This window comes from Paramisgurnus dabryanus, chromosome 1 (genome assembly GCF_030506205.2).
Source record: "Paramisgurnus dabryanus chromosome 1, PD_genome_1.1, whole genome shotgun sequence".
Taxonomy (NCBI): domain Eukaryota; kingdom Metazoa; phylum Chordata; class Actinopteri; order Cypriniformes; family Cobitidae; genus Paramisgurnus; species Paramisgurnus dabryanus.
In genome coordinates this window covers 55113626-55139385 of record NC_133337.1, presented here as the reverse complement: position 1 = coordinate 55139385, position 25760 = coordinate 55113626, and the positions used below count along the sequence as shown (strand labels likewise).

Here is a 25760-nt window from a genome sequence, read left to right as displayed (position 1 = left end):
TTTTCTTTATTTTCTGTTTGAATCTTAATAAAATAGATGGAAAACTAAACATGGATGGACATTAAAAACTTCTAAAACAACAAGTCTGGTGGTGGTGGCCTAAGACTATTGCACAGTACTGTATATATATAGAAAAAATTCTGGGAAAGCATCTTTATGAATTTAAAGTTCACATTTACATCACAGCTGTGGAATTTCCAGAACAGCAATGTTTTTAAATAGTTTACTTAAACAAAACAATGAAGCTATGCCAGAAGAGGACGGGACCCAGCAGTTACATGTGGGTCCCCCAAGGATTTCGCCCTGATGTGCCTATACAGTTATTTTCCTTGTCACTTGTCTTGCTCGCTAGGGGATTTGTAGAGTCCAAATAAACCTGACTTTACATCATACAGCTATCCACGTTGTGCTTCTTACCAAGAACTTGCGCTTTTGTTTCCAGTGAGAGCCCTGTGCATTGGTGTGACGGTGAGCTTCTGTCACCATGCGAATCAACTCCCACTCCGAGCTGGTTGGTTCTGGTCGAGTTTGCAAAGACTTCACTATCTCCTCCTTCTTCCTCTTCTCTCGATTCTCTTCAATCAGACGTCTCTTTGCTACCCGTTTGCTGTCGTCCAGAACCACTACACCATGGAAAGAAAAGGAAGGGCTATTTCATTAACTTGAATGATGTGAAAACAAAATACACAAGATGAATGAGAGCATGGCACTAAGAACCCTTTTAGGGATTAATTTTTTTAACATTAAAGCCTAGCCCCTTTTGAGCAAGCCTAAAAAGGACATACTCACAGTATGTAAAACAAAAAAGGAAACAGGCTTCTTGATTTTCCTTGTTCTGATGTTCACCCAAACACAAAAAATAAATGCATTATTGTTGTAGCTTTGATATTTAAATTCAATATTTAATCTTTAATGATTGATCTTTAAATTATATATATATGTGGGTTTTATGAGATTAATTCAGGTATACGTAAATCGGGCAATACTGTATGTAAACAGACTACTGTTCATTTATTTACCTTTGCCAAACCTACTATACCTGTCTAAAATAAGATGCAGGGATTTGCAAATCACTGAACCATTTGTGATCGGTGAATCAATTATAAACTGCCCAAGAAAACCAACCACTACTACGTTGGAAAAAACAAGACGGCTAAGGAAAGTGTGTTTGATTATCGCTTTGAAAAGTGCCTACCCTGCTTTAAGTGACTTCCCAAAACTGACCAAAGCAAAGTTAGAGCGAGTTTTGGTAAAAACAGAAACGTGGTCTTGCCTGAACATGTGCACTACATGTGTGTGTGGTGCATGGTCGTATGTAGGGGGAGGCCCAGACTGAGCCCTTCAGTTTGCATAGGATTAATTTACATGTGTTGTCAGCATGCATTTGTGTATGCAAGGGCAGGGTGGGATTTGTGTGCCACTAGCATATATGTGTATAGGGGTTCACTGGACTTGCCTTAAATGTGTTATGTTCGGTTAAAACACTTAAGAACTTCTGTAGGGTTTGTAAGCATACGTACGTTGTTGCTTCAGTGTGAGTTAAATCTGGCAAGTCTTAATCGAGCAAATAATATGGTTTAAGAGGCAAGTTTAGTAATCCCAGGCTTTAAACTTAACCCTCTGACCTCAACACATGTTTCGACTCCATGTGTGTGTTTTTTTGCATGTGACTTTGTATGTTATTTGCATAAGTTTGTCTGGGGTCACTCACGATCCATTGCCATGCCCACGGCGATGCATTTCTTAAAGCGACACAGCTGGCACTGATTGCGGGTGATCTTGTCGATGATGCAGCAGCCATCGTATTTACAGGAGTAAGAGGGATGGAGGTTCTTCTGGATGGTGCGCCTGAAAAACCCCTGAGACAGAAAAAGACAAATATAGCATAAGTTCGGGTTTTAAATCCCAGTGATCACTGCCAATATTATCAGCTTAATCCAGCTAAGGTTGTTTGCTGATCTTAGATGGTCTCTTGGGCTCATCTGGATTGCTGGTTTCAGGGTTTACTTTAAGACCATCTAGCCATGCGAGATCTCAAAGTCTGCTTATCAAAGCCTGTTTGAACAAGTGCTGCGTTCAAAGACATCTCATTCTGTTCACAAACAGTACACAATAAATAAGATAGATGATGATGGGAGTGTGTTTCAGGCTTGGGTCTGACCGACTTGAAGTGTACAATTGAGAACATGATGCACTCCTGAAAAGATTGTGTTGAGTAGAGAGACCTGTTAACAGATGCCACTGTATACATGCAATAGCACATGCATATTGTACCTTGCAACCCTCACAGGTAATACAGCGGTAGTGATAGCCAGTAGCTTTGTCCCCACACACCACACACGGCTCATCCTTCTCCAAGTAGCTGGGGATGTACCCTATAATAAAAAGAACACATATTTACACACCTGTATTGCTGCCTAACTATCAAGTACAGATATCAGCACACTCATAAGTCTACAGTATATTACACAATACATTATATTTTATACCAATGCAATACTCAGAGGCAACCATCAATGACTCTGTGGTGCTGTAAATACATTGTTTTGTTAGTATGAGCATCTAAACCAGTCCGAACCCACAACATAGGCTCAACCAATAATGTGTATTTGTGGTGTGGGTACGGAATGTGTTGAACGATGTTGTGTGTGTTCATTTCTGCAGTTTTGGAGTCAATTTTGACGGTGCTGTAGATACAATGGCCTGGTTTAACAAACAAGACTTAGCTGAAACTAGGACTAGGCCTAAGTAAAATTAAAATGTTTAAGCATCTTTTATAAACATGCCTTAGGAAAATGTTACTGGTGCGTATCAATGGCACTGGCATATTTTAAGATCTGTCAGTGCAAGTTATTTTCAGTTGAGATGGCCCAAAGATGTTTTTAAGCCTAGGACTAGCCTTAAGCCTTAAAGGGATAGTTCGCCCAAAAATCATCATTTATTAACTTTGATGTTGTTACAAACCTGTATAAATTTCTTTGTTCTGATGAAGACAGGAAGATAATTTGAGGAACGTTTGTAACCAAACCATTTACACTTCCATAGTAGGAAAAAGAATACTATGGAAGTAAATTGGGCTCACAAACTGTTTGATAACAAACATTACTCACAATATCTTCATTCGTGTTTATCAGAACAACAACATTTTTACAGGTTTGTAACAACAGAGTGAGTAAATGATGACAGATTTTTCATTTTTGGGTGAAAAGCGGGGGAATAAGATGTACCTGCAGTTGAGCTCTTCTGATAGCGCTTGACTTTGAAAGCATTACTCTCAGATCTGACAGTGTTTCTAAATGAATAGAAAGACTCATCTTAAGTCAATCAACTGCATGAGCTTTTCTATTCATTTGTGAGGCATTTTACAGATGGGAAATTGGTGTCAGAGAGAAGAGTTATAGTTTTCACACAGGGATAATCCACTATTAAGCACCACTCAATACTCAAAAGCTGACAAAACACAATATGGAGAAGATACAAAGGGCCAGTGGTTATCTCCTGTATCATCGATTTAATGCATATTCAGTTATACATGTTATGTTGAAATATAAAAAAATTTTTTAGATTACATTCCTCATTTACTTTATTTTCTGGACTATAAGACACTCCGGAGTATAAGTCGCATCAGTCAAAATTGCGTTTTGAAGAGGAAAAACATATCTAAGTGCCGTGGACTATATGTCACGTTTATTTAGAAAATGATTTCACAAAATCCCAGCCAAAGAACACACATTTAGTCTGGAAAGGCATGTTATTCAACTAAACAATAGCACAGAACAGCAGGCTGAATAGGTGTCCGTACATGTTAAAGTTACATAAACAGTTATTTACATGATACACAATAGCATACTGAACATACCTGGGAGGCTGAATAGGCTAAATTAACACGATAAGCCAAATCATGTTCAAAAAGGTCCATTCGGCATCACTGAATCCATTAAATTACATAAATACAGGAGCAGCATAGAGCGGACTCTTGCGGCTGTAGACGGTAATGGTTTCTCTTGGTTCATATGAAATAATTTTAATGTATAAGTCACACCTGACTATAAATTCCAGGACCCACCAAAGTGTGGTAAAAAAATACGATACCATTTTTAACTCTTCCACCGCCATTGACGAGATATCTCGTCAATTAAGAGAAAATGCTTCCCGGCCAATGACGAGATTTTCCGTCTTTCCGCAATACCGCTATTATCTACCAGGTGGCCACAACTTTTTAAACCCGGAAGTATTGCCCTACGGCTGCATGTCCGTGTCTGTTTTAAAGATCGCTCTGAATGGGATCTCTATGAAAAGTCTGTCACAAAAATTTAATTATCTCTGCTTTTTGCTCAAAATGTGGTGTTTTTGCAGAAACCTACCCATATTCAAAAGCTGATTACAAAAGAACCACTGAAGGTAGGATGAAACGTTTTTTTTTTTTTTGAAAGCAGAGGGTCTGTTCTTTCATTTGGTATATTGTATGTTTATATATTTAAAGAAGAACATTTTCTGGAACTTTGGTGAAAATCATGAAAAACACTGGCGCTGGCTGGCAACTTTTTTTTTAAACGCTGGCGGTGAAAAAGTTAAAGGGGTCATTTTATTCTTTATCACTTTTTCAACTTCAGTTAGTGTGTAACAACCATTATGTTGGCTACCATCTTTAGTCAAATAAGCTTTTAGACTTAGGTGCTGTTAAAGTTGTTAAAAAATTTACATTTTGTATAAACTTATTTTAATTTTACATTAAAGTTTTGAAACCCTGCAGATGTCAATCAAGACCTGCTGAAGTGAAACATAGGTGGACAAAATGCAGGCCATTTAAACTACTTATGTGAGTCTCTGATTGATTGGAGGATATTTATCTTGGACGCTTCGTGTGTTCCTAATGTGGTTTCCCACAATTCTGATCACAAAAGCACCAACACAAAAATACCACAGGGCAAGAAACCGAAGATGTTCTTCGGGTAGGTTTGGTTTATTTAGGCAATGTTGGCATAAGGTAAGTGAAGAACAAATAGCAGAGCCGCAGGATCAAGAGTGAGATCAGGACTCTGCAGTGAGATGCATCCAGAGGACATGGCGGCTATTTTCAGTGGATTTGGTTTCTGGAAACCAAGAGTTTTCACATTCACTTTTATTTTTTTAAGTTATTTTTTGGACATTTTTCACCTTTAATTGACAAAAATTAAAGAGAGTACAGGAAAGTACTATAGGGTGGAGAAAGGGAACGAGACCGTCCAAGGATTCTGAGCCAGGGCTCAAATGCGAGTTGCTGAAAGCGTGTCTATGCTATGTGTGCACTACACCAATCCATCAATTTACATTTATTTTAGTTTTCAGAATTTTTTATGCCTGGAATATTAAACCAACTGGCACAACATTTCAAACTTGTGAAGAAAAATGAACTGAACTATCCATCCCATCTAGCTATACTTTTTTAATGTAATATAAACATTTAAAACAATACAATACGAAATAACTGACTAAGTGGTGGATCACACAAAGCACGTTTCCGGGCAATGGCAGGCACATTTTTTTAATTGTTTTCTATAGACAGTGAGCATTTTGCGCTTTGTTTATGCCACGTGTTTTTGCAGGAGCGCTCAGAGCGCCTGAAGTTGAAAAAAGTCAACTGTGAGCCGAAAAGCACATTTGCATTTTTACCATTGTCCAATCGAACACAGCAAAAATTGGAGAGTTAAAATTTCAGTGTTAAACATTTCTGAGTTAAATTCAACACCCAAAGAGTAAATTTAACATATTTAGAGTAAATTGTTGTTCAGAGTTGGAGTTAATCTACAGAGTTAATCATGCCGGTGTTAAACTAACTCCTTGGAGATGTAATTACACTCCGCCCACACATTTCAGTCTTCCATTTCCATGTGTCCTGCAGATTGAATTGTAAGTAAAACTAAATGGTTTACACCATTTTTTTAATGCTCTTCTGTAACTTTATCTTCTCTATCACCATCTCTGTTTGAAACCTAAAATTGCATTTTACATCTAACTTGTAAAGTTTGTTGGCTGTTTTATTTAAAGTCACCATCATTGTGATCAGTGTTTCCATTTCATTAGCTCACTTGCATTTTAATGGTTCACAGCTAAAAATGGCACACTTTTGCCTGCACCTACAAAGTTGTAAAAATTACATGTGGGGTATTTTGAGCTAAAACTTCACATTTGCACTCTGGGAACACCAAAGAATTATTTTACATGTTAGAAATCTCATAATATGACCGCTTTAACACTTTTTTGAGTCAAAGAAACTCTGGCCTAGTGTTAAAAAATTAACTCTGACCTAGTGTTAAAAAATTAACTAACACTTATTTGAGTCAAAGAAACTCTGACCTAGTGTTAAAATTTTAACTCTGTCCTAGTGTTAAAAAATTAACTCTCTTGAAAGTGTTCATTTAACTCTGATAAGTGTGGAGCTATATAAACTCTGAAAAAGTGTTGAAATCAACTCTGTGAGAGTTAATTTAACACTGGAGTTTTTGCTGTGAATGCGGGAGAGGTGGGCCTTCCATTGTGGTGCTTAGAATAACCGGAGACTGCACTCACTCCCTGTCTATTGCATGTTTGTGTATCTCTCACCCTCGATCAAGGTCAGAGCAAGCGTCATCTTTTTCAGCTAATGTGACAGTTAACAGCAAACCAAAGATTCTAGAGAGTGCACCCTTCAATATTTGATTGACAGGATGACTCCCTTGGTGATTGTCTATAGCAAAAGAAAAAAACCGCAGTGCTCTTTTTTCAAGTCAATTAAAAAAGGCAATGCTGTCCGCCTCACGTTTTTAACTGTTAAAAGTGTGTTCTTTGTGATTGGCACCTATATATCGATATATCAAAATAAGTGTTTTTTTTATAAATGTCAGGTCAGGTCACCTTATTATAAGGGTCAGGATTGTGACTTGTCATGTGTTGCAGAAGATAGAAATTCATGCATTTTATTTATTATCACATTTACTGGTTAAACAATTATTTATATTTCTTTTCAAAGCCAAGGCCCTATACCAGGGGTTCTCAAAGTTTACATTCAAAGGTCCAAATCTGAATTCTCATCATTTTCATAGGTCCGGAAAACTTTTGGTAAATCATTTGTTTATATAACAAATCAACACAAATAGTTTGGGAAAACATAAGTGTATTTTGCATTTAAAGTAAAAAACATTAAAACATAAAAACAAGAAATATGCCAAAAATAACCAGGTGCAAAATACAGAGCAACCTAATGAGAGGAATGGTACAGTTTGTTCTCCATCAGATGCATAAACCATGGAAAAAAAAGTGTGGTAGGTATGCAGAGACACTGACATAAATTAGGGGTGCGCCTATAAATTGGCTTATGATTCTTGCTATGCTTCTCAATGAATTACGGTGAAATGCCACTACATCCAAAAGACAGGGGGCGCTCTCGGGCAGAAACTTAATATGCGCTGCAGATGAAGAACCAGACACACGCAGCTCCAGGAAATGTCTTAAGGATATATTTATTTTGCTGTTCTTCAAACCTTTCCAGGTATTTTCATGATAATAAAGAATATGTATAATGATTATGTTTGACGAGTGTTGCTTTTTCAAATGCATGTTATAAACGACTCAAACCAACAGTGATTTCAGATTGATAAAGACTTAGTGATCAAAAGCTGTAGTACATGAAGTAGCTGTGCATCATATCTGGGTGTGATGGCTACAGCGTCACACAGAAAATATTTAAATAATTCGTTTTATTTTCGGACCAGGAATACTCTTAAATCTAAAAAGAAAAAAAAACTAAACGAATAGTTTACAAGTTTAATATGCATTTGTAAAGTAGCAAATGCACACATTTAATCAATCACATAGAAATTAATGCACTTGTAATATGAAGTGGACGCGGGTCCGGATCAAGTTCCCGTCGGGTCCGGATCCGGACCGGAGTCCGGACTTTGAGAACCCCTGCCCTATACTGTCAGAAAAAAAGTCAAAAGCTGTCACTAGGGCAGTACAAGTTTTAGGGTACAGATGTGCATTGTAGTGTTTTAGCCAGCAAATATGATAATAAATTGAATAATAAATATAATAATAAAATAATAAATAAATCTTGAATGTATGGATGGACTATGTTCACTTGTTCACCCAATAGCTTTAGCAACATGATGTTGAAACTTTAGATTGGAAGATAGAATTCACAAATATATTTTATTACTTGTCTAAAACCACTGTACTGCAAAAAAATAAAAAACGCACATTTTACTTGGAAACTCAAAACCTGACCGAGACACTATACACCATGTGACAACATTCCTGTGTGACAATATATCTTTTGACAACCCATAACAAGTCTATGCAGCTATGTATCAAAGCTGGAGTTGATGTAAGGAGCTACACGGGGTAACTGAAAACCCTTTTCCCCTTCTGGGTTTCCTGTGTGTTTCTCAGAAATATGCAATCATAGAAGGGTTGCGAGAATTGGGGAGGGGACAAGCATACTGCTGCAGATGTAAGCAAGGGGGCCGACGTCTTTTGTGAACTGCTTACCAGACATGCTCTTCATCGAACACTGGCTGTTTTTTCTTTTCCTTTTCGGGCCATCGAGCCACCTAGAGTCAAATAAGGAAGAGAGAGAAACAGAGAGAATGCGTGCATTAGTATACAACATGGAGATAGCACAAGCAATGTCTTTGAATGTCTATGGAATGGCTGTAATTCCCTATGGTACCATGTTATATTTTTAACCACCGCACATACATAATGTAATGCAAGCTATGACAAAGTCATGGTTTCGACGTCTTCCAGGGAATGATCGTAGTATAATCAACATTAATAGTAGGGGAGAGCGGTGCACAACATAACGCTTTTTGGTTTTGGCCTAATCATTAAAAAAATATTTGAGTTTGATTAATTATATTTTTACAAGAGCAACACACACATCTCTGCTACAACGTTCATTTCTAGTACTTACCATTATTGGACAATTACACCAAATGTGACAGAAGTGCAAATGTTACAACTTACCCCATAGGTGGGGTTAATTGTAACAGGCAGGGGGTTAGTTGTAACACTTGCTAAAAATTAAGTTTGCAGGCAAATATTTCAAAACTATTTTGTCTATATACTTGAAGTGGATATTGTTTATATATCTGTGTCTATAATAGACAGGTATGCACACTGTATTCATTCATCCAGCCCTTTTCTAACAATAGTTCAATAATTATTAATGGATACAAATGTCTAAATATGTGAGAAAAAGCAGCACAATTATGACAAAACTTTTTTTATATGTGACCCAGTCTGTAATAACCATACTACAGTTTCAAAATCAAATTCTGAGATAATGAGCATCAAAGTCTGATTTTAGCCATTCATTTCATTATGATTTCAATCTTTGACGTGACCTTATTTAATCATTATTAAAGATTTGAACAAAAATACATTTTTGATAAGACAGGCACATTTATTTTGTTGGCAGACAGCAATCGTTCATGTGTAGCCTATTTAAAACAACGGCAAGAATTACATTAACGTTAGGGGTTTTCATATCATAAATGCTGAGGGGGTAGTTGTAACACAGCATTACAATTAACCCCACTGGGTCAAAATATTTTCAAGCCCACCAAAAAAAGTGCTAAGAAGAGCTGCAGATATTTTTCAAAACGATGCTATGTTTTAATCAACAAGACACTGATTAATATGACATAGCATTGGATTTAGTAACTTAAACACCCAACTTAGAAACCGGAAAAAAAACATATGATGAAAAAATTTACTTACATGCCATCAAAACACTCGTTCATCAATAACTCTCTGGAAAAACATTATACCTTTCCAATAATTTGTGGGAGATCGTCTTTTGGCAGTGTGAAAAAATACCGGAAATACGAAACACTCAAACTTGTGCAACAATGTAAACAGTCCATGTTACAACTAACCCCACGTTCGTTTGTGCCCTGCGCACCCCTATAGTATATACTTTGAGTGATTTGAATGAGTTATATAATTCACTATGATTGTTTTGCTCACATGAAGGGACAGAAGCACATTCATATCGAATGCCAACATAACAGATACCTTATTAAATTAAGAGTTAATTTCTCTTAGCAGCAAAAAGCTATGGCCAGCTACATAGTCCACTGATAACAGCCAGCAGTATCCACTTCTTAGACCAACAATAGTGATATATGAACACCACATAAGTCACAAAAGGTTTTTAAAAACATCAAACCTGGCAGTGATTAAAGGTTTAGATGGCTCAGAGCTCCTTTGGAAGAAAGAGCGGTAGCGTTATATAACAGAATGCTCCAATAATACAGGGAAAGCATTTGAAGTCTTATCTGCTTCGAACACTAAGACTATTTAAATATACATCAAGAAGAGTCTTACTTCTGTAGGGAGAGATGGTTTAAACCTTGTCAGAAATAAAGGATAGCGAATGACATCTATGCAAGTGTACTGGGTACGCCAGAGTCATGAAATGTTAAAATTAAAATGTAAAAATTTAAAGATGGCATGGTTAAGCTTCTTATAGATGTTAAAAATAGTGGAAAATCTTTCCTTGTTGCATAACAGTCGTTATTACAGTACCTTACTGTGGTAAAGCACTTATAACTATATTAATACAGTAACAAACAGATATTTTCTCAACTTCTGTCTCCTCAGATCAAAACAGATTTGGCTTACAGAGTGTTATTTTCTTTGATCAAATCTTCTGGGAATTACCAGAAGAACATAAAACAAGGTTCATGTGATGTGCCCTGTAGCTACATCTACGTCACCCACATATGCACAAAAGGCAATCTTTGTTCAAAGCCATGGTGAAAGATTATTAAAAGGTTTGAAGGCTAATAATGGCAAATGCCAGTGGCTTCATTCGCCCGTCACGTTGTTCTTGTCATTCGCCATATTGATTCTGCAGCTGTGGCTGATCATCATTTATAAATGTCATTTAATATGTCTGACCGAGGTTCTGCCAGGACACAGAAGCCTCTCTAGACTTAAGTCTTTCTCGTTCTCTCGCACTCGAAAATGTCACTCTCAAGCCTGCTGTTCGGTTATCGTCATCGATACTGTCAATCATCAGGATCACATACTAAAGCGAATCAAGCAACTTTGCAGCTTCATTTCATTTCTTTCTGTTCATTTTCCTCTTCACTACTGTACAACTACAGCGCAAAAGCAGATCATTTTAAACAGGCAGCGCAGAGGATGGCCCGACCTTCACAAGTGCTTTTTGGCACGTCCTGGCTAATCAATACTGAAACAAGATTAATTTAACAACAATCGCCATCACAGACACTACAAAACAGATTAAGCATACTAAAACTTCCTATGGGAAGAGACTGTATCGAGTTTACATTTTGAATGACCAAAAATTTGCTTCATTACTAAACCCTACACTGCAAGAAAACTTCAAAAGTGTCAACAGACTTGTGCACAAGGTGCGCACCACATCAAACAAGCCACCAGGATTCCTGTAAAGTCATTTACATGCAAACCGAAATTTGAAACGCAGTTTCTGCAAATCAGGTTTTGTTTAAACCCTGAAGCTCCTGAAATAAGCATTGTTAACATGACCTTACATAATGTCGAGTTATAAAACTTGTGGCTCATAAAGACATATAAGGACACCAGGTCGTATAAATAAATGGATTGTGCCTAATCAGAAATGGATGGGGAATGAAAAAAAAATCAACCAAATAAATAAATAAATAGCTATGTTGGCACTTGCTCGCCGCAAAAGACATCAATTATTCCGCATCCAAATGGATGTGCTACACCACTTTTCCATTAAGCGAGAAAAGCGGTTGTGGTAACATTACGATACAAGCTTGAAATAAGCAGATATCACTTCGCATACAAAGCGACGTACAAGCGCGCCACAAAACGTTTGATCTGATAGTACCGAAATGATTAGTTCACACAGCACAGCAGCATATATGATTCTGAACTAACAAAATAAACATGTTTCTTCAAAGCAGTTCGACACATTAAAGAAGACCCGAAAGTGAGCAACCACTGGGTTATATCTTTTGCACCAACAGGAACATGCAGGTGTAAAACCATTAGAGATTCAAGACCTGATACAGGTATGAAGAGAGTAGTCTCACCTGATGACGCAGTGAGATTGGAGGATGTGCATGGTGAAGGTCCAACAGTTTGCCGGTTCCTCTGGATTTCTGCTCTTTACCACATTAACAGTGTTTGCTGCATGAACTATGAGAGCTAGACGAGATTCACTTTGATCCTCTGCCTCTCTTGCATAAGCCCTCTGTCTCTCTCTCTCTCTCTCTCTCTCTCTCTGTGTAGCTATCAGTCTGCAACACTCCCTCTTTTCTCGCTGTTTCTCTGCGACAGAAATTCACCTCCTCTTTGCAATTTTTTCAAAAAATCCCTCGTGAGAGACTCACTCACTTACTTTCTATCTTTAATCTGTCCCGTGGCCTGCGATTGGGTGTCGTGATCCTACTTGCGTGCGGTAATCCAGAGTTAAGAGTGATAGACGGAGAGATCGGGCGACTAGCAAGAAAAGCACAAGGCATGTTTGATGTGTGCCAACATTCATAAACAAACCAACCAGTTCTGTCGCCTCAGGTTATTTACACCTTTATTTGCCCAAATCTCTGTGGTATTTATATCCAGTGAGGTTTTCCCCCAAGTCTTCCCAAGGCAACGGCAGTACAAGCAGTGACAGTTTTGGAGTCAATTCAGGTGAATTAAATAAATCACTGAGTAGGGAGTTTTGGGGACTCGAATCATCACAAGGAATGTGCGCACACAGTTAACCCTAAACTTAACATTGGAACACGTGTTTGCAATCCCAGTTAGGGTTAAATAAAATAAACTTAATTGTGATCTAGGTTAAAGTCTCATAATCTAATGATTTGATTTCTATCAGTCAATATTAAAGATATCAATGTTATATTTTAACAAAATGCCCTTAAAATGACTTGAATAGCTGGGTTTTCACAGAATGGGTTACAATTATGTAAACCTGACAGCATGGAAGTGATGCAAGGCAAAGCATGCAAAAGTGCTGCAAGACTTTTAACTTAAAAGAATAGCTCACTTAAAAATGAATTTTTTGCTATCTTTGAAGTAATTTATAAATAAGGACTGTAAGTGTTTTTTTTTTTTGCTTAAAAAGTTTATGGAAAACAGTATTGTCTCTAAAAATCACCCATGTAACAAAGTCATATAGATTAATTACAAGATTTCTTCAACAATGAAAAACGTACAACAGCTGAGTTGTCAGCTAGGAGCTGTCAGACGCCTCTCTCGTATGCAAAGAAGTCGCTCCATCCTGCATTTCCTTCCTCCTAAATCCTCCTCATTGTGTATTTGCTGTTTTTTTCTCTCGCTCTCTTTCTCTCTCTACGCTGCCAGCTTTATGAGAGCTTATTTTAGACCTCGTTTAAATGTGATCTGGCAGTTCCCTGCTAATGTCAGAACAAAAGCCACGTGCTCTCGCACAAAGACAGTGATAGAAAAAGAAAAGGGAGAAATTGAAAAGCTCAAAGGATTGTGCTTAATGTATTTAAATGTGCACATGTGTATGCGTACGAATGTGTTTGTCTGGGAGTGTTGACATGACGGAGCGTGAGAGCAGATGATGTGAACAGCCTGCAGGTCACATGACTCTAGCCGAAGGGCTTGTCGTGCGCTGAAAAGTCCCTGATTTTCTCAGACGGTGTAAACTAGGGTATTTTTTACCCGGATTAAATAAATGCAAACAAAAATAATTGAAAAAAAAAAAGATTTTTGCGACCACAGAGATCTGGGTTTTGGAGCTAGTTATTTAAGAATTGCACTAAAAATCTGAACAAGGTCATGCAAAATGTAGTCAAATCTTATGTTGTTGGGCTCTAATCTATTCCACTAACTGATTTGACAGGGGAATAGGACTTTGCAAGACAACAGCAGAGGTGAAGTGAGATAGTGACTATGCATTAATGGATGGCGTAATATTGTCCATCCATCCATCCATAGAGTCCAATTACATTGTGGAAGTATTAAACACTTTTGTATTGCTTTTTAGGTGTTCTATTTCTCTAGCAGATTTGGCAATCTTATATTTAGATCTAAATCTGATGACTTTAGATGAATTTATAAATAGTTCTTAAAATAATATAATTAATAATACAACTAATTTGAATTGTAAACTTATGTAGTGCATAAAGAGCTTACATAATAAACCGTATTGTTTTTATTACTGTACTGAGCCGTTTTTATACACATATACTGCGGATCCCCTTACATGGAAGTCGCCGTCATGTTTCTACAATAGCTTTAAATAGCTCATATGGTCCGATTCACAATTTTACATTTCCTTTGGTGCGTAAGTGTGTATTAATACATGTTGATTATATGCAAAAGGTACAAACCCCAAAGTAAACTATGACGAGAGTTATCGTCTCCAATGTAAATCTCTTTTCTTGGACTACAACAAACGCGGATTGTAGGCAACAGTTTACTTCCTGGTAGAGGTCTTCTTGGGTCCAAAGAAATGTACCCGACTCAAAATGACCTGAAACACTTTATACCCGAACCCGACGTGTATAAATATTTTTTTTTAAAGAAAGGCTCAACCAGAGACAAACTCAAGCAAATTAGACCCGAGTCCGCCCTGAACCAATGGCATTTTTATGTAAACGGCACCGACGCGTGTGCAGTCTGCAGCTCTGCACGCAACAGTCAGAAAGAAACACCCCTGGTCTCGAAACCAATTTGGCAAGCTGCTTCATTTGTTTGAAGACGACACCCAGGTAACCACTAAAAGGTACATTGACTGACATGTCTGTCTCAACAAAAATTAACCTACCGCCAGCCACACAATGTCGCAAGCGCTCTTGGCAAACAGAGGAGAGGTTTGAAAAGGACATGGACGCACACACGTGAGAGAGTTCGGGTTTTCGGGACTGTTTTGCAAAAACAAATTCATTTTAAATTACTCGACACCTGCTGCACTAATATTATACCCGACCCGTGTCCGAGGCACATGTGAAACTTTTAGACCCGAACCCGAATCTCGGTTTGGACCTCGGGTTTTTGGATCTAAGTGGACCAGTGAAGACCTCTACTTCCTGGGCCTGTTGACGTAGACAAGACCGACATTATCATAAATCCTCCTGCTTCCTCCCCGAATTCCTTTCTCCTCCTTCAGACTCACACTGTAAGTTAAGTCCTGTTAGCATTGCATTGTGCGCAAATCTTTTAAACATGGTAAGTAGCGTCACATTTCCGGCTGACGAGGTTTTCAGGCCAATCACAACGTACCGATTAGCTGGCCAATCAGGGACACAGAGCTTTTCAAACAATGACTTTTGTACAAAATCAGTGCGTTTCAGGAGGATATCTGGAGCTACAAAAATGTATGGTGTGTGGAAAATAATGTGTTTTTTTTTTGAGTGTGTGTTTTTGAACAATAAACCACGCAAACACATTGTATTATACCAAAAACAAAATAACGTTTTTAGCAATGAAATAGGTGCATTTTAAACGGACAAACTGTTTCACAGAGCGCGTTTCGTCCCTACGTTGTCTCAGATGACAACATGTTTGTCCAGTTTGCAGTTACCGTAGCATCTTTTGCGTTTCAAAATTGAAGTTCGTTGCAATTCGAAATCTCATCACTAGAAAAAACCTATACGGTTGAAATTTAACACAGGGTGGTCCGATCCACACTGTAAAAAATAAATTGTTGGCTCAATGAATTATTTTTTAGTAACTAGTTCCACAGAAATTTTACGTTCACTCAATTTCTGTCTCCAAAGTGTTACCTGGATTGATGTTTTTTAGTTGGCCCAAATTTGACTCAAATATAAAAAAGTATGTCGGCTCAATTAGCTTTATAGTTCATTCAACTAAAATGTTTTAATCAGTTGAATCTTTAAAAACTTACAGCAAAGACTCTGTCAATTAAAATTTAAGTATTCACTCAATGTTTTATGTGTTACTTCAATTAATATTTATTATTTGGGATTTTTTTAATAACATTTTTAAATTATTTATCAAATAATTTATGCTGGTGTTGTAAACAAAATAATTAACTTCAGTCACATAAAAACAAAAGCTTTTTATTCACTTATCATACAGACTGAACATACAGAATTAAGTCTTCTTTAAATAGAGGGCATAAAACAGTCCAAAAAGCCTCCAAAGTCAGTCAGAACATCACCAGGGCCATTTAGGAGACTTTCCTCAGCCAGTCCAAGCGGAGACTGTCTCGCTATGTATCCTTCTGGTCCGCCCCTCACATCATCTCCGCTCTGGTTTGATAAACAGAGGAATATAAACACACACACACATACATAAATAACATGTTTAATATAATAAAGTTTGACGGTGAAAGACTTTATACCCTAAATAACGTTAATGTTAGGCCAAATTTCCCTCAGACATCACACATAATTAAACACTATTGGGCGGTTTTCTCGGACAGGGCTTTTCACTGACTAAAATAACTTACTGACATCTCTTAAAATATGAGTGCTATTGTTTTGTCTCAAAATGCACGCCAGTATTGTATTATATAAGGTTTGTTTGTAAAAATGTCCCAATTATAATAAAGACCGAGTTCTAAACTTTGTCCGGTAAACCAACCCTATAACGTTATCCAGGCTTTTTATCTTAACTAAAATAGCTCCACTTTACTTCGGTCACGTAACATAACACACTTCTAATGTATCTTTACAAAAATATAATTACAAAAACGTCGAGTATTTGCGTCTTTGCCAATTAATATATTCTAAAATTAACATTTAATTACAAACACTTACCTGACGTGAACTTCAGGAAACGGCTGACTTGTGTCCTCCCTTGTGTGAATCAGTAAGTGATTCCAGCTGTTGCGTGCGGATTGATCTCAGATGAAATGACCTGTGATCCAGATCCTTCCGAGTTAAAACATTTTAAATTCAAAATACACAGACGCACGCGCATACATACATACATACATGCACACGCGCGAGCACGCGCGCGCGCACACACGCACGCACACGGGTACACACACGGGTATATTTAGAAGTTTTAAGATTGTTATGATATTGGGACTATTTCTCCACTCGCACCTTCAGCTCTGAAGTTCAAAATCGCAGGCAGTACGCAGCCCAGTTATAACAAATGTGAAAGATATGAAATATCATTCAACAGCGATATCATTTAAGTGCAATCCTAACATATGATTTAAAACATACCGGTAAACCTTTTATTATGAAGTATAAGAAATTAAAATGAATTAAATCGCATGTTTAAACGCCACAGAGATATCAGAGCCAGCAGTCGGTATCTGATGGGCTTGCCGAGGCGAGGCTGCGCTGGGCGGGGTGTGAGCGCTTAAGTGTCTGAGATTTTCTGGAGCTCAGCTGGAGCTCTTCTCCGTCCGAAAGTGTCCTAGCACATTTTTAAATAGACGCTATCTATATTAACCGACCGCATATTTAAACTTAAAGCACATACATTCACGCCTGAACAACTCTTAAAATTACATTTTGTTACCAAATAACAGTAATATTGTGAGCATTTTGTTGTCAGGAAACATAGCTGTCATAAGTCCACATATTGACCAGATTTGTCTTAATTAGTTCAGTCAACATAGCCATTCTTGATGTTGACTGAATTTGGAAATAACCATTCACTTAATGTTTTAAACACAGATTTATCTAGACTTAAAATAATATGTCTACTCAACTAAGCCCAAACAAGAAAATTGGTTTAACTTATATATTTTTGCCCTTCCAACATTTCATTAATTGGATTTTTTACAGTGCATGCATCCAAGATGGCAGCACGTTTGTGTCTGTATCTGTGAGCAAACTTTTCTAGCTTTTATATTATATCCTTATCCTCCTGGTATATTGTTGTGATCGCACCGGCTCTGTTTGCTGTGTGCGGGCTATCTCACCGCTACTAATAAAGGCGCCGGGCACGAAAAGGAAAAGCCTTACCTTTTGAAGGAGAGTGCATATTTCCGTATTGTAACCTGGTCTCTTAACAAACTGGATCGATGGCCAACTTTGGTGTTGGGCTCGGATACCATCTCAAGCGAAAGGTGGACTCCGGTTTATCCAATCTATGGATTTGCTCTTCCTTTATTAAAGCAAAGTGCTTATTTTGCTCAATAATGCATATGGTTAAGTCCATTAGCGTTTAGAGAAAATTAGCTAATCTGTTGTTACTCATGGTGGTGGTTTTTTTTGTTGGCTTTTTTCCTTGTTGCACTTAAATGTTTACATACAAATCAACATTTTATTTGACTAGTAAGGAGTTGCTAAAAAATTATTGAAAAAAATATTAATTAGTTTTATTTCAACTTTATTTCAATTTTAGAAGTTATTTCAACTTTATTTTTATAATTTATAGCAAATCCTCACAAGTCAAGAAAGTTGAAATAAATTTGACATTCAGGTTAATTAAACTTAAATTTTTACAGTGTGTCTATCTGATTGTGGATTTCACTTTTCTGAAGGACAGACAGGAAAATCCTCTCAACTGAGTTTATGCAAATCAGCTTTCGGAAGCAAAGGTTGACGTTTTAGAAATACAATTTCAGCAGTGCGAAGCGATCAAAGAGCGCACTCTACATAAATAAACATTTGGGGGTTATGTTCTGATGAGTCAGACGGTTTTTGTATAAAAACAAAAGGACAACAACAACACGCCTCATTTTTTCAACACGTTGCACTTTCAAAATAAGCCCAGACGTCTGTGAAACACAATGTCTTGATCCAGAACAAACTATACTGTTGAGGACGGTTTAAAATAAAATTTGGTTGTCTCTTAACTCGAGCCTCTCTTAAACTGTGAGGTGAAAAGAAGTCGACAGACTAATATAAGTCTATACTTATTAATATAACGAAATGTTGATTTATATTGATTTTGAATAGCCATAAATAAAAAAAGATGATTTTGTAGCCTAATGATTTTATGGTGTCAGCGTTACTAAATGCAACTAATCTTTTTGGTTGAGCACCCTGAACAACACTGGCCAATAGCGTGAGTTTTAAGCTGCATTTATTGCAACATGCCAGATGGGGAAAGTATTTCGAACGTGTTTTAAAACAGTCATTATTTTTGCAAATTGCCAACAGTCGTGCAGAAATTACAGACTTAACCTGAAATGCATAGAGAAAAACAGGAAGTGCGCTGATTGGGGGGCGGTTAGCAGAGAAGGGTGGGGTGGAAGTGATGAAACAAAAAGAAACCAGCAATCAGATCCATGTTGTTTCTGCACTTTTACCCAGAATCCAGTGATGCATGATCAGCTAATCTTCTGACAAGTGGCCCCGATGTAATGAAGCTAAAGGGCCCTTGTTTAATTGCTTTTTGAGTGAGCGCACTAGGAATGTGACCCTGGGTTCTTGAGGCCCCGCCCATTATGCACACAAACACACACTAAAACAAACACACACACAGACCTGTAAACATAGGTCTGCAGCTAAATAAAAGTCCAATTTTGGAGTCATGATCATAAGTTCATCTTAAGACCTTAAGTTGTGTTTCTCTCCCAGCGTCTGAATAATTACATGAGAGAACTAGTGATTATGCTTTAATAAGCTTTAGCAGGGTATAACCTGCTCTTATGGCTCATTGATTTAATGACTGTAAAACTAGAAATACAGTTAGAGTCTAATTAAAGGATCATTCATTAAACTGGGTGTTAACTGATGAAAGTCTAACTTCTAGCCACTAATTTGAATGGCTCGTGGGAGGAATTCATTCATTTTACCTTTAAGAAAACATGAGTGCTTTTCCATGCAAAATGCGTGTTGCTGGTGGTTGCTAGTCTATTACTAAGGTGTTCAGGAAAAAGATACAAAAGCTGTCACTGGGACAGTACCTTTTTTTTAAAGGTCCTAATATAGTAGTTTTAATGTACTAATACACTGAAAAAACTAACCTTTTTTCGTAATAAAATATATTAGATTAATCCTCATAATTTCTACATAGCAATATTAACATTTATTGAGAACTAGATTTTTTTAGGTAAGATGATGATAAATACACAATTAATTAATGTACAAAATTCCCTGTGTGGGAATAGTAAAGTGTATTATATAATTTCTTGTATTATTTAACTGTTTAATACAGTAGTCACTGCACATAGTCCTAAAATTATTTTAATTGATACATTTTAATCAAAAACTTTTGCGCGTTCAAGGTAAAAAATCTGAGTTTATTTAACTTAAGATATAAAATCCATTAAACTAAAAAATTGAAGTAAAATTTACTTACATTTATTTGCACATGTTGTAAGAAATACACACAATCCTTTGCGCCTGAATATTTAAATTTTTTAAAGCTTTTTCACAGCATTAAAACTGATAAGAACTTTAACTACTTGAATATTTGTTAATAAAATGTCAAAGGTTTAAACTTATATTATATGAGGTCTATCCTTTGTCCTTGAGGTCTACCTCATTTTTGTAGATTTAAATTTTCTTTATTTCAATATCTAAACAATGCGTGCACATGTTATTGATGTTGGATTGAATAGTGACGCTTATAACTATTTTACTTTATCATCTTTTGTGATTCCCTTTTTTACAATGAATCTCTTATATTATTGGTTCCAATTGTGTATAAAGTCAATTGTGTATTGTGGTAAAGGCAATGTGCTTTCTGTGACAGTTAAACCATGTCAGGGCTATGTTGTGTCTTATGTTTAGGGTATTGTGTAGACTACCTAGTAGTTTAATGTTTTTTTTTTTTTTTTTTGTATGTTATGTGTATTTGGACCCTCTTGAAAACTAGATGATGCATCTCAAGGGGCTATCCATAAATAAAATCAAATAAATAAAATCAAATATAAATACAAATCTACCATACAACAGTAAACAATATTGATTTAGGACAGCAATGCTTTAATATTCAAAAAATGTAATAGACTTTACCTAAACGATTAAAATAAATCTAACTTCTAAAAAAATAATCATTAAGTGACATTTATTTAATTATTTAACAAATGTTTTCCATGCATTATTTAGATTTATTATGATTTTAGTAGATAAGTTGTACTTTAAAAAAAAGTTAATTTTACTTAAAAAAAAGTTTAGGAATTTTTAAAGTAAATTTTACAAGTTGTTTTTCAGTGTATGCACTCATTAGATGCAAATGTGTACTTTTTGAAAGGTGACAACTTTTGTACCTTTTTTCCTAAGAGTTAAGGGCATTGTATGCCCAAAGCCACAATAACATTATTTGATTTTTTTAAGTATTTAATTACTGCAAATTCTCTATGCATGTTAAATTCATGTTCATGCACTGAAAAAAAATGATTAATTGAATTTACTCAATTTTTTTAAGGTAAGTGGTTGCAATCAATTTATTTAAGCAACATTTAAACAAAAAAGATTAGTAAAGTAAAATAAAATATACGACTTTTTTAAATGTAGCTTAAATAAATTGATTGCACGCACTTACCTTAAAAAAAAATTAAGTAAATTCAATTAATCTTTTTTTTCAGTGTGGTATTATAGCAATATATCTAAACTAATATATCTTATAGCAATATATGTTATGTAAATATCTCTTTTTTTCAAGTTCAGTGTCCATATAAGGTACAAAGGCATGTCTGGTTTAATATAATACCCATGATATAAATCGACTAAATGCCCCAATCTCAGAAAAAGTACATACTCTTTTAGTAGACTCTTCCCATCAGTACAATAATGTTTGAAATAATGCAGTGTATTCTATTCCATATGTATTCTTAGTACGTTTAATGTTTTCTGTGATTTCCAACATAATAGAAAAAGTAAAAGACAAAAAAGCAAAAAGACAACATGACAACCTTCAAAGGATTATTTTAGTATCAAATATTTCTCTCATTTGACTGAATATTATAGAAAACTACACATTCTCGAAATAACCATTTAAACAACATCATTAACAATTAATTTACAGCATACTTTGCAAGTTTAGAAAAAGACTGAAAACTAAAGTGAAGTACAAACTTTTGGTTTGTTTTCTATGCTATAGCCGATATGCTTACGGTTTTAAATTGATCAAAAACTGTCTGATAGATCAGTTGATAAAGCAATAAAAACTAAAAGTAATACCACACCTTTCCATAACAAGCCACAAGGTATCAAGCAAAGCAGAAAAGCAAGAGAACTTACAAAAAAAAGTACACATTAAACATCTCAATTTCACACACAAACAAACTGACAAATAAGAATTTATGTGAAGGGCTAATTAGCAGAAAAATTGCTATTGGCTTTCACCCTGGCTCTTTTCTGAAACGTGAGGGGGCAGTCTGTGCCCTCTTGCAGAGACTAATAGCCCACATAGCAGTGTGTGTGTGTGTGTTTAAAGCAGTGTGTGCTGGCTTTAGACTGTAACTGAAATTCTCCAAGGCCCTCCTGCCGGCTCCAGGACTTCTATAAAAGCATGTATGTCTATCTGAGTGTCTGTGTGTGGAATAGATGGTGAGGTAAAGGTGGGTGTCTCTCAGCGCCTGTCTATAAACTTAGAGCTAGCAGCACACTTAATGTGCACGTTATAAACACATACAGCGCCAAATAGAGCCAGGCTACCGGGAAAACTGAATTATGCAGGAGACTGTGTGCACTGACCAGAAAAGCCGAGTCTCCCAAAGCATCACCACATGAGATTGAAAAATTAGATAAATATGCACGAAGGCACAGAGAGAAATTCACACAGCAGAAAAACAAAATCAGGGACAAGCACAACTTGAACTAGGGGTCTTCGACTTGGGGTCTGTAAACTTTTAGGGCCCACACAGTGGTACTACAAAGAGGTACTTTAAGTTTTTTTATGAGTAAAGCATTGAAATTTGTCAAACTAAAGTACAGAAAACATATTCCTTATGGGTGTAGCTCACCGTTTCTCTTCTCCCTCTGATTGGTTTGAGTCTTGCTCCTTGGGCATGTGTTCCATTCACCTTATTTCCATCCAGCGGCCAATCATGTGAGACTGAGGCGGGCCCCACCCTCGAATGCACGTCTGTCATTCGTGGGTTGTGATGATTCAGACAGTCATCGGACGGCTCTGCGGAGCAACGCCCGCAAACCAAGCCCGCCTCACTCTCCAACCCAGATGCACAACTGTAATGCGGCAATGTGTGATGAGATCTGTAGAATAAAAGAGAATGTATGTCAAGTCATGTCCCAATTACATTTCTTTGATAAAATACTTATCTCTAAATACAAACTAACATGTATAAATCAAAATCTTTGTATATGCTGCTTTGTGCTAGTAGTCTTTTCCATGTGACATGAGCTGACATTTCTGGACCATAATCCCATCTGTCCCGATATGAAGAACAACCTTATTTAAATCCAGGGATCTCATGTAAAACACTAGACATTGAGACACTCATTGTCCTTTACATTAATCTATGTAGCTAATCTACAGTCACATTTAATCAATTCAATTTACCATAACTGATGAATTAGTTAGATTTTTGCTGCACATCACGTTTATCTTTAATATGCATACTCAAACATCTGATGTTACTCCTCCACAGATGGAAAAAAGCACAGAATGCAGATTTCAGAATATGTGGAGGGGGAAGAAAGAGATTTCTTGAACGAGCTATGAAAATATCCACAGATTTTCAGAGCAGAACTGAAGCAGTGAGACGTCTTGTGTGGAAATATGCAGCGCTAATCAAATAATTTGAGAGATAAAAACCACATCAGTGCTGGAGATATCAGATATCAAGACTCACAGAAGCCCACAGTCACACAACTAAAGCTATCTGGAAGAACATGTTATTTTTAGACATTTTTTGTTTTTTCCCCAAAAATCAAGACAGAAAAATAACATTAATGAAAGATTCCATTATTAGGGATATAACACAACACAAATGCAAAAAGTGCATCTAACATGTTTTCTTGTAATTTTTTTTTAATCAGGCTCTTATGTTTAGTAGGGGTGTGCCATATCATACCGTTCACGATTATACAGGTATAATTTTTACATGATAAAAAATGTCATATCATGATATCAATGCATGAAAGTAAACTAATGACTCAACCGAGCATCGCTGTGTAAATTAGTCAAGTTACTGTTAAACTGAAGTGTTAAGGAGTTGTGTTATATAGGGAAAACACTACCAACTCGTACCACTATGATGACAGTAACTTACTTTACTTACTGAATTTAAATCCCAAAAATGTTCACAAATGTTCACATTCTAGTTGTACTGACGCACGTTTACTTAATATTTAATTAGACAGATCCATCTTTTCTATTCATTTTCCATTAAATGATGTTATCTGATGAGTTTAAAGCTCTGTTTTACACTGTTTGTTTCTTCAGCGAGTGCCGCGATGCGCGAGCACGTTGTCCGCTACTGGGTCCCAAAGCACAACCGATCTCTCACAACACACAGACCAGACACAGATTGCAGATTTCTACTGTGTTTATATCAAAATCTGATTTATTCACTTGTGTTTATCTGAACTGCATAAACATTTATCTCACAAACCCAAATGTGCCATGATTAATGTTATGTATTTGATGTTTATGTAAACAAAAGTGCACATACATGTAAAATCATTTTAAAATTATACTTTTAAATTGTTAGCTAATGACTTAAGTTACTGGGATCTGTGAAAATTACTGAAAATCTGTGGTAGTGTCATAGTGATGTAAAATAGGCAATGAAATGGTTATCTGTCAGTATTTTAAATGCCTTCTTTTCACAAAAGTCAGTTCATTAGTATTTAACAAATTTGAGTGTCTTTCACTGCAAAACCCTCTATGTACATGCAAGCTTTCTGGCCTCCATTCCTAAATATTTTTTTTCTAAAAAACTAAAGATGCATCAAGAAACATTGAAAATGATGAAATGCCACTTTCAGGTTGTATTAAGGTTCACATACTCACAAAAGACCTTGAGTTTGAATGTGACCCACGATCGATTTACATTTGTCTACCGTGTACTCTGAGGACTTTGCTTAATGGCCTAAAGCCAAGATTAACGGATCTGAAGCAAAAATATTCAATATAATACGTGCCGAGAGCATTCGGTTAACATCATTAATTATTTTTGACGGAGGTGGCGTTTAGCGGCTTTTGCATCTAAGCTGTTCCTTTATATTCTATATGCACATATTTGTCTCTAGGCCTGTTCTCTTACTATATACACATTACGAAATCATTTTGTATTACTGATTCTGTTTTATTAAGTGTTTCAATTCTCTGTCTGGACAATCTGGAACTGTTTACATTATATTTGCATCGCTGCTCAAATCTACACAACAGATAAGATTAGGAAAAGAAAGCAAACATGTTCAGACTTGGCAAGATCGGCACCTAAATTTAGTCCGTGTTTGGTTTATGTCACAGGTCAGACTACAAGAGCCAGACCAGAGACTTTGTCCAAAGAGTTAATCTCTTTAGGTTTTCTGGCCTCCTCTGTTAAGCCATATACTTCTTTGAAACTGATATATTGAGGCAAATAAAAATAAAGCTATCTGTTGACAGATATGCCTGTGTATGTCAGTGTTTTTATGGTTTTCATAGTGTTCACAGTTACTAAGCTTACTCCTCACACATAAGATGACTCGGTATATACGTAGCATGTGGGCTAACTGACTCTGTCTATGAATGGGTGGCTCTGAACCAAAGAGGGGAATTAGATCTTTTTATAGTGCGTGAAGAGAAAGAAAGGGGATCCGGCAGCTTAGGCTGGAAGCTTGAGATGGCTTGATCACACAGAATGAGAGGTGCCATGAGAGGGACTCCACGGCTCTGCTGGCACCTGGCAGCAGGATCAGTTTCAGCCGATCAAGTGGACGCTTTACACCAAATACAGGTGTAATGGG

At 36.5% G+C, this 25760-nt stretch overlaps 1 protein-coding gene across 5 annotated transcripts in view; it reads right to left on the bottom strand.

The window, feature by feature from the left end:
• Nucleotides 1–25760, bottom strand: part of thrab (thyroid hormone receptor alpha b) — a 162531-nt gene that overhangs the window by 13465 nt on the left and 123306 nt on the right. For 2 of the 5 annotated variants that reach the window (XM_065242379.1, XM_065242381.1), the window contains 5 exons: nucleotides 22808–23057; nucleotides 8509–8570; nucleotides 2275–2375; nucleotides 1712–1859; nucleotides 418–623 (listed from right to left, as the gene is read on the bottom strand). In XM_065242379.1, coding sequence (XP_065098451.1) covers nucleotides 418–623; nucleotides 1712–1859; nucleotides 2275–2375; nucleotides 8509–8570; nucleotides 22808–22863 — 573 coding nt within the window. In that variant the 5' untranslated portion in view covers nucleotides 22864–23057. Of the gene's footprint in view, nucleotides 1–417; nucleotides 624–789; nucleotides 836–1711; nucleotides 1860–2274; nucleotides 2376–8508; nucleotides 8571–12074; nucleotides 12491–22807; nucleotides 23058–25760 lie in introns of those variants that run through there. The other 3 variants (XM_065242383.1, XM_065242384.2, XM_065242382.2) reach the window with 3 other exon arrangements.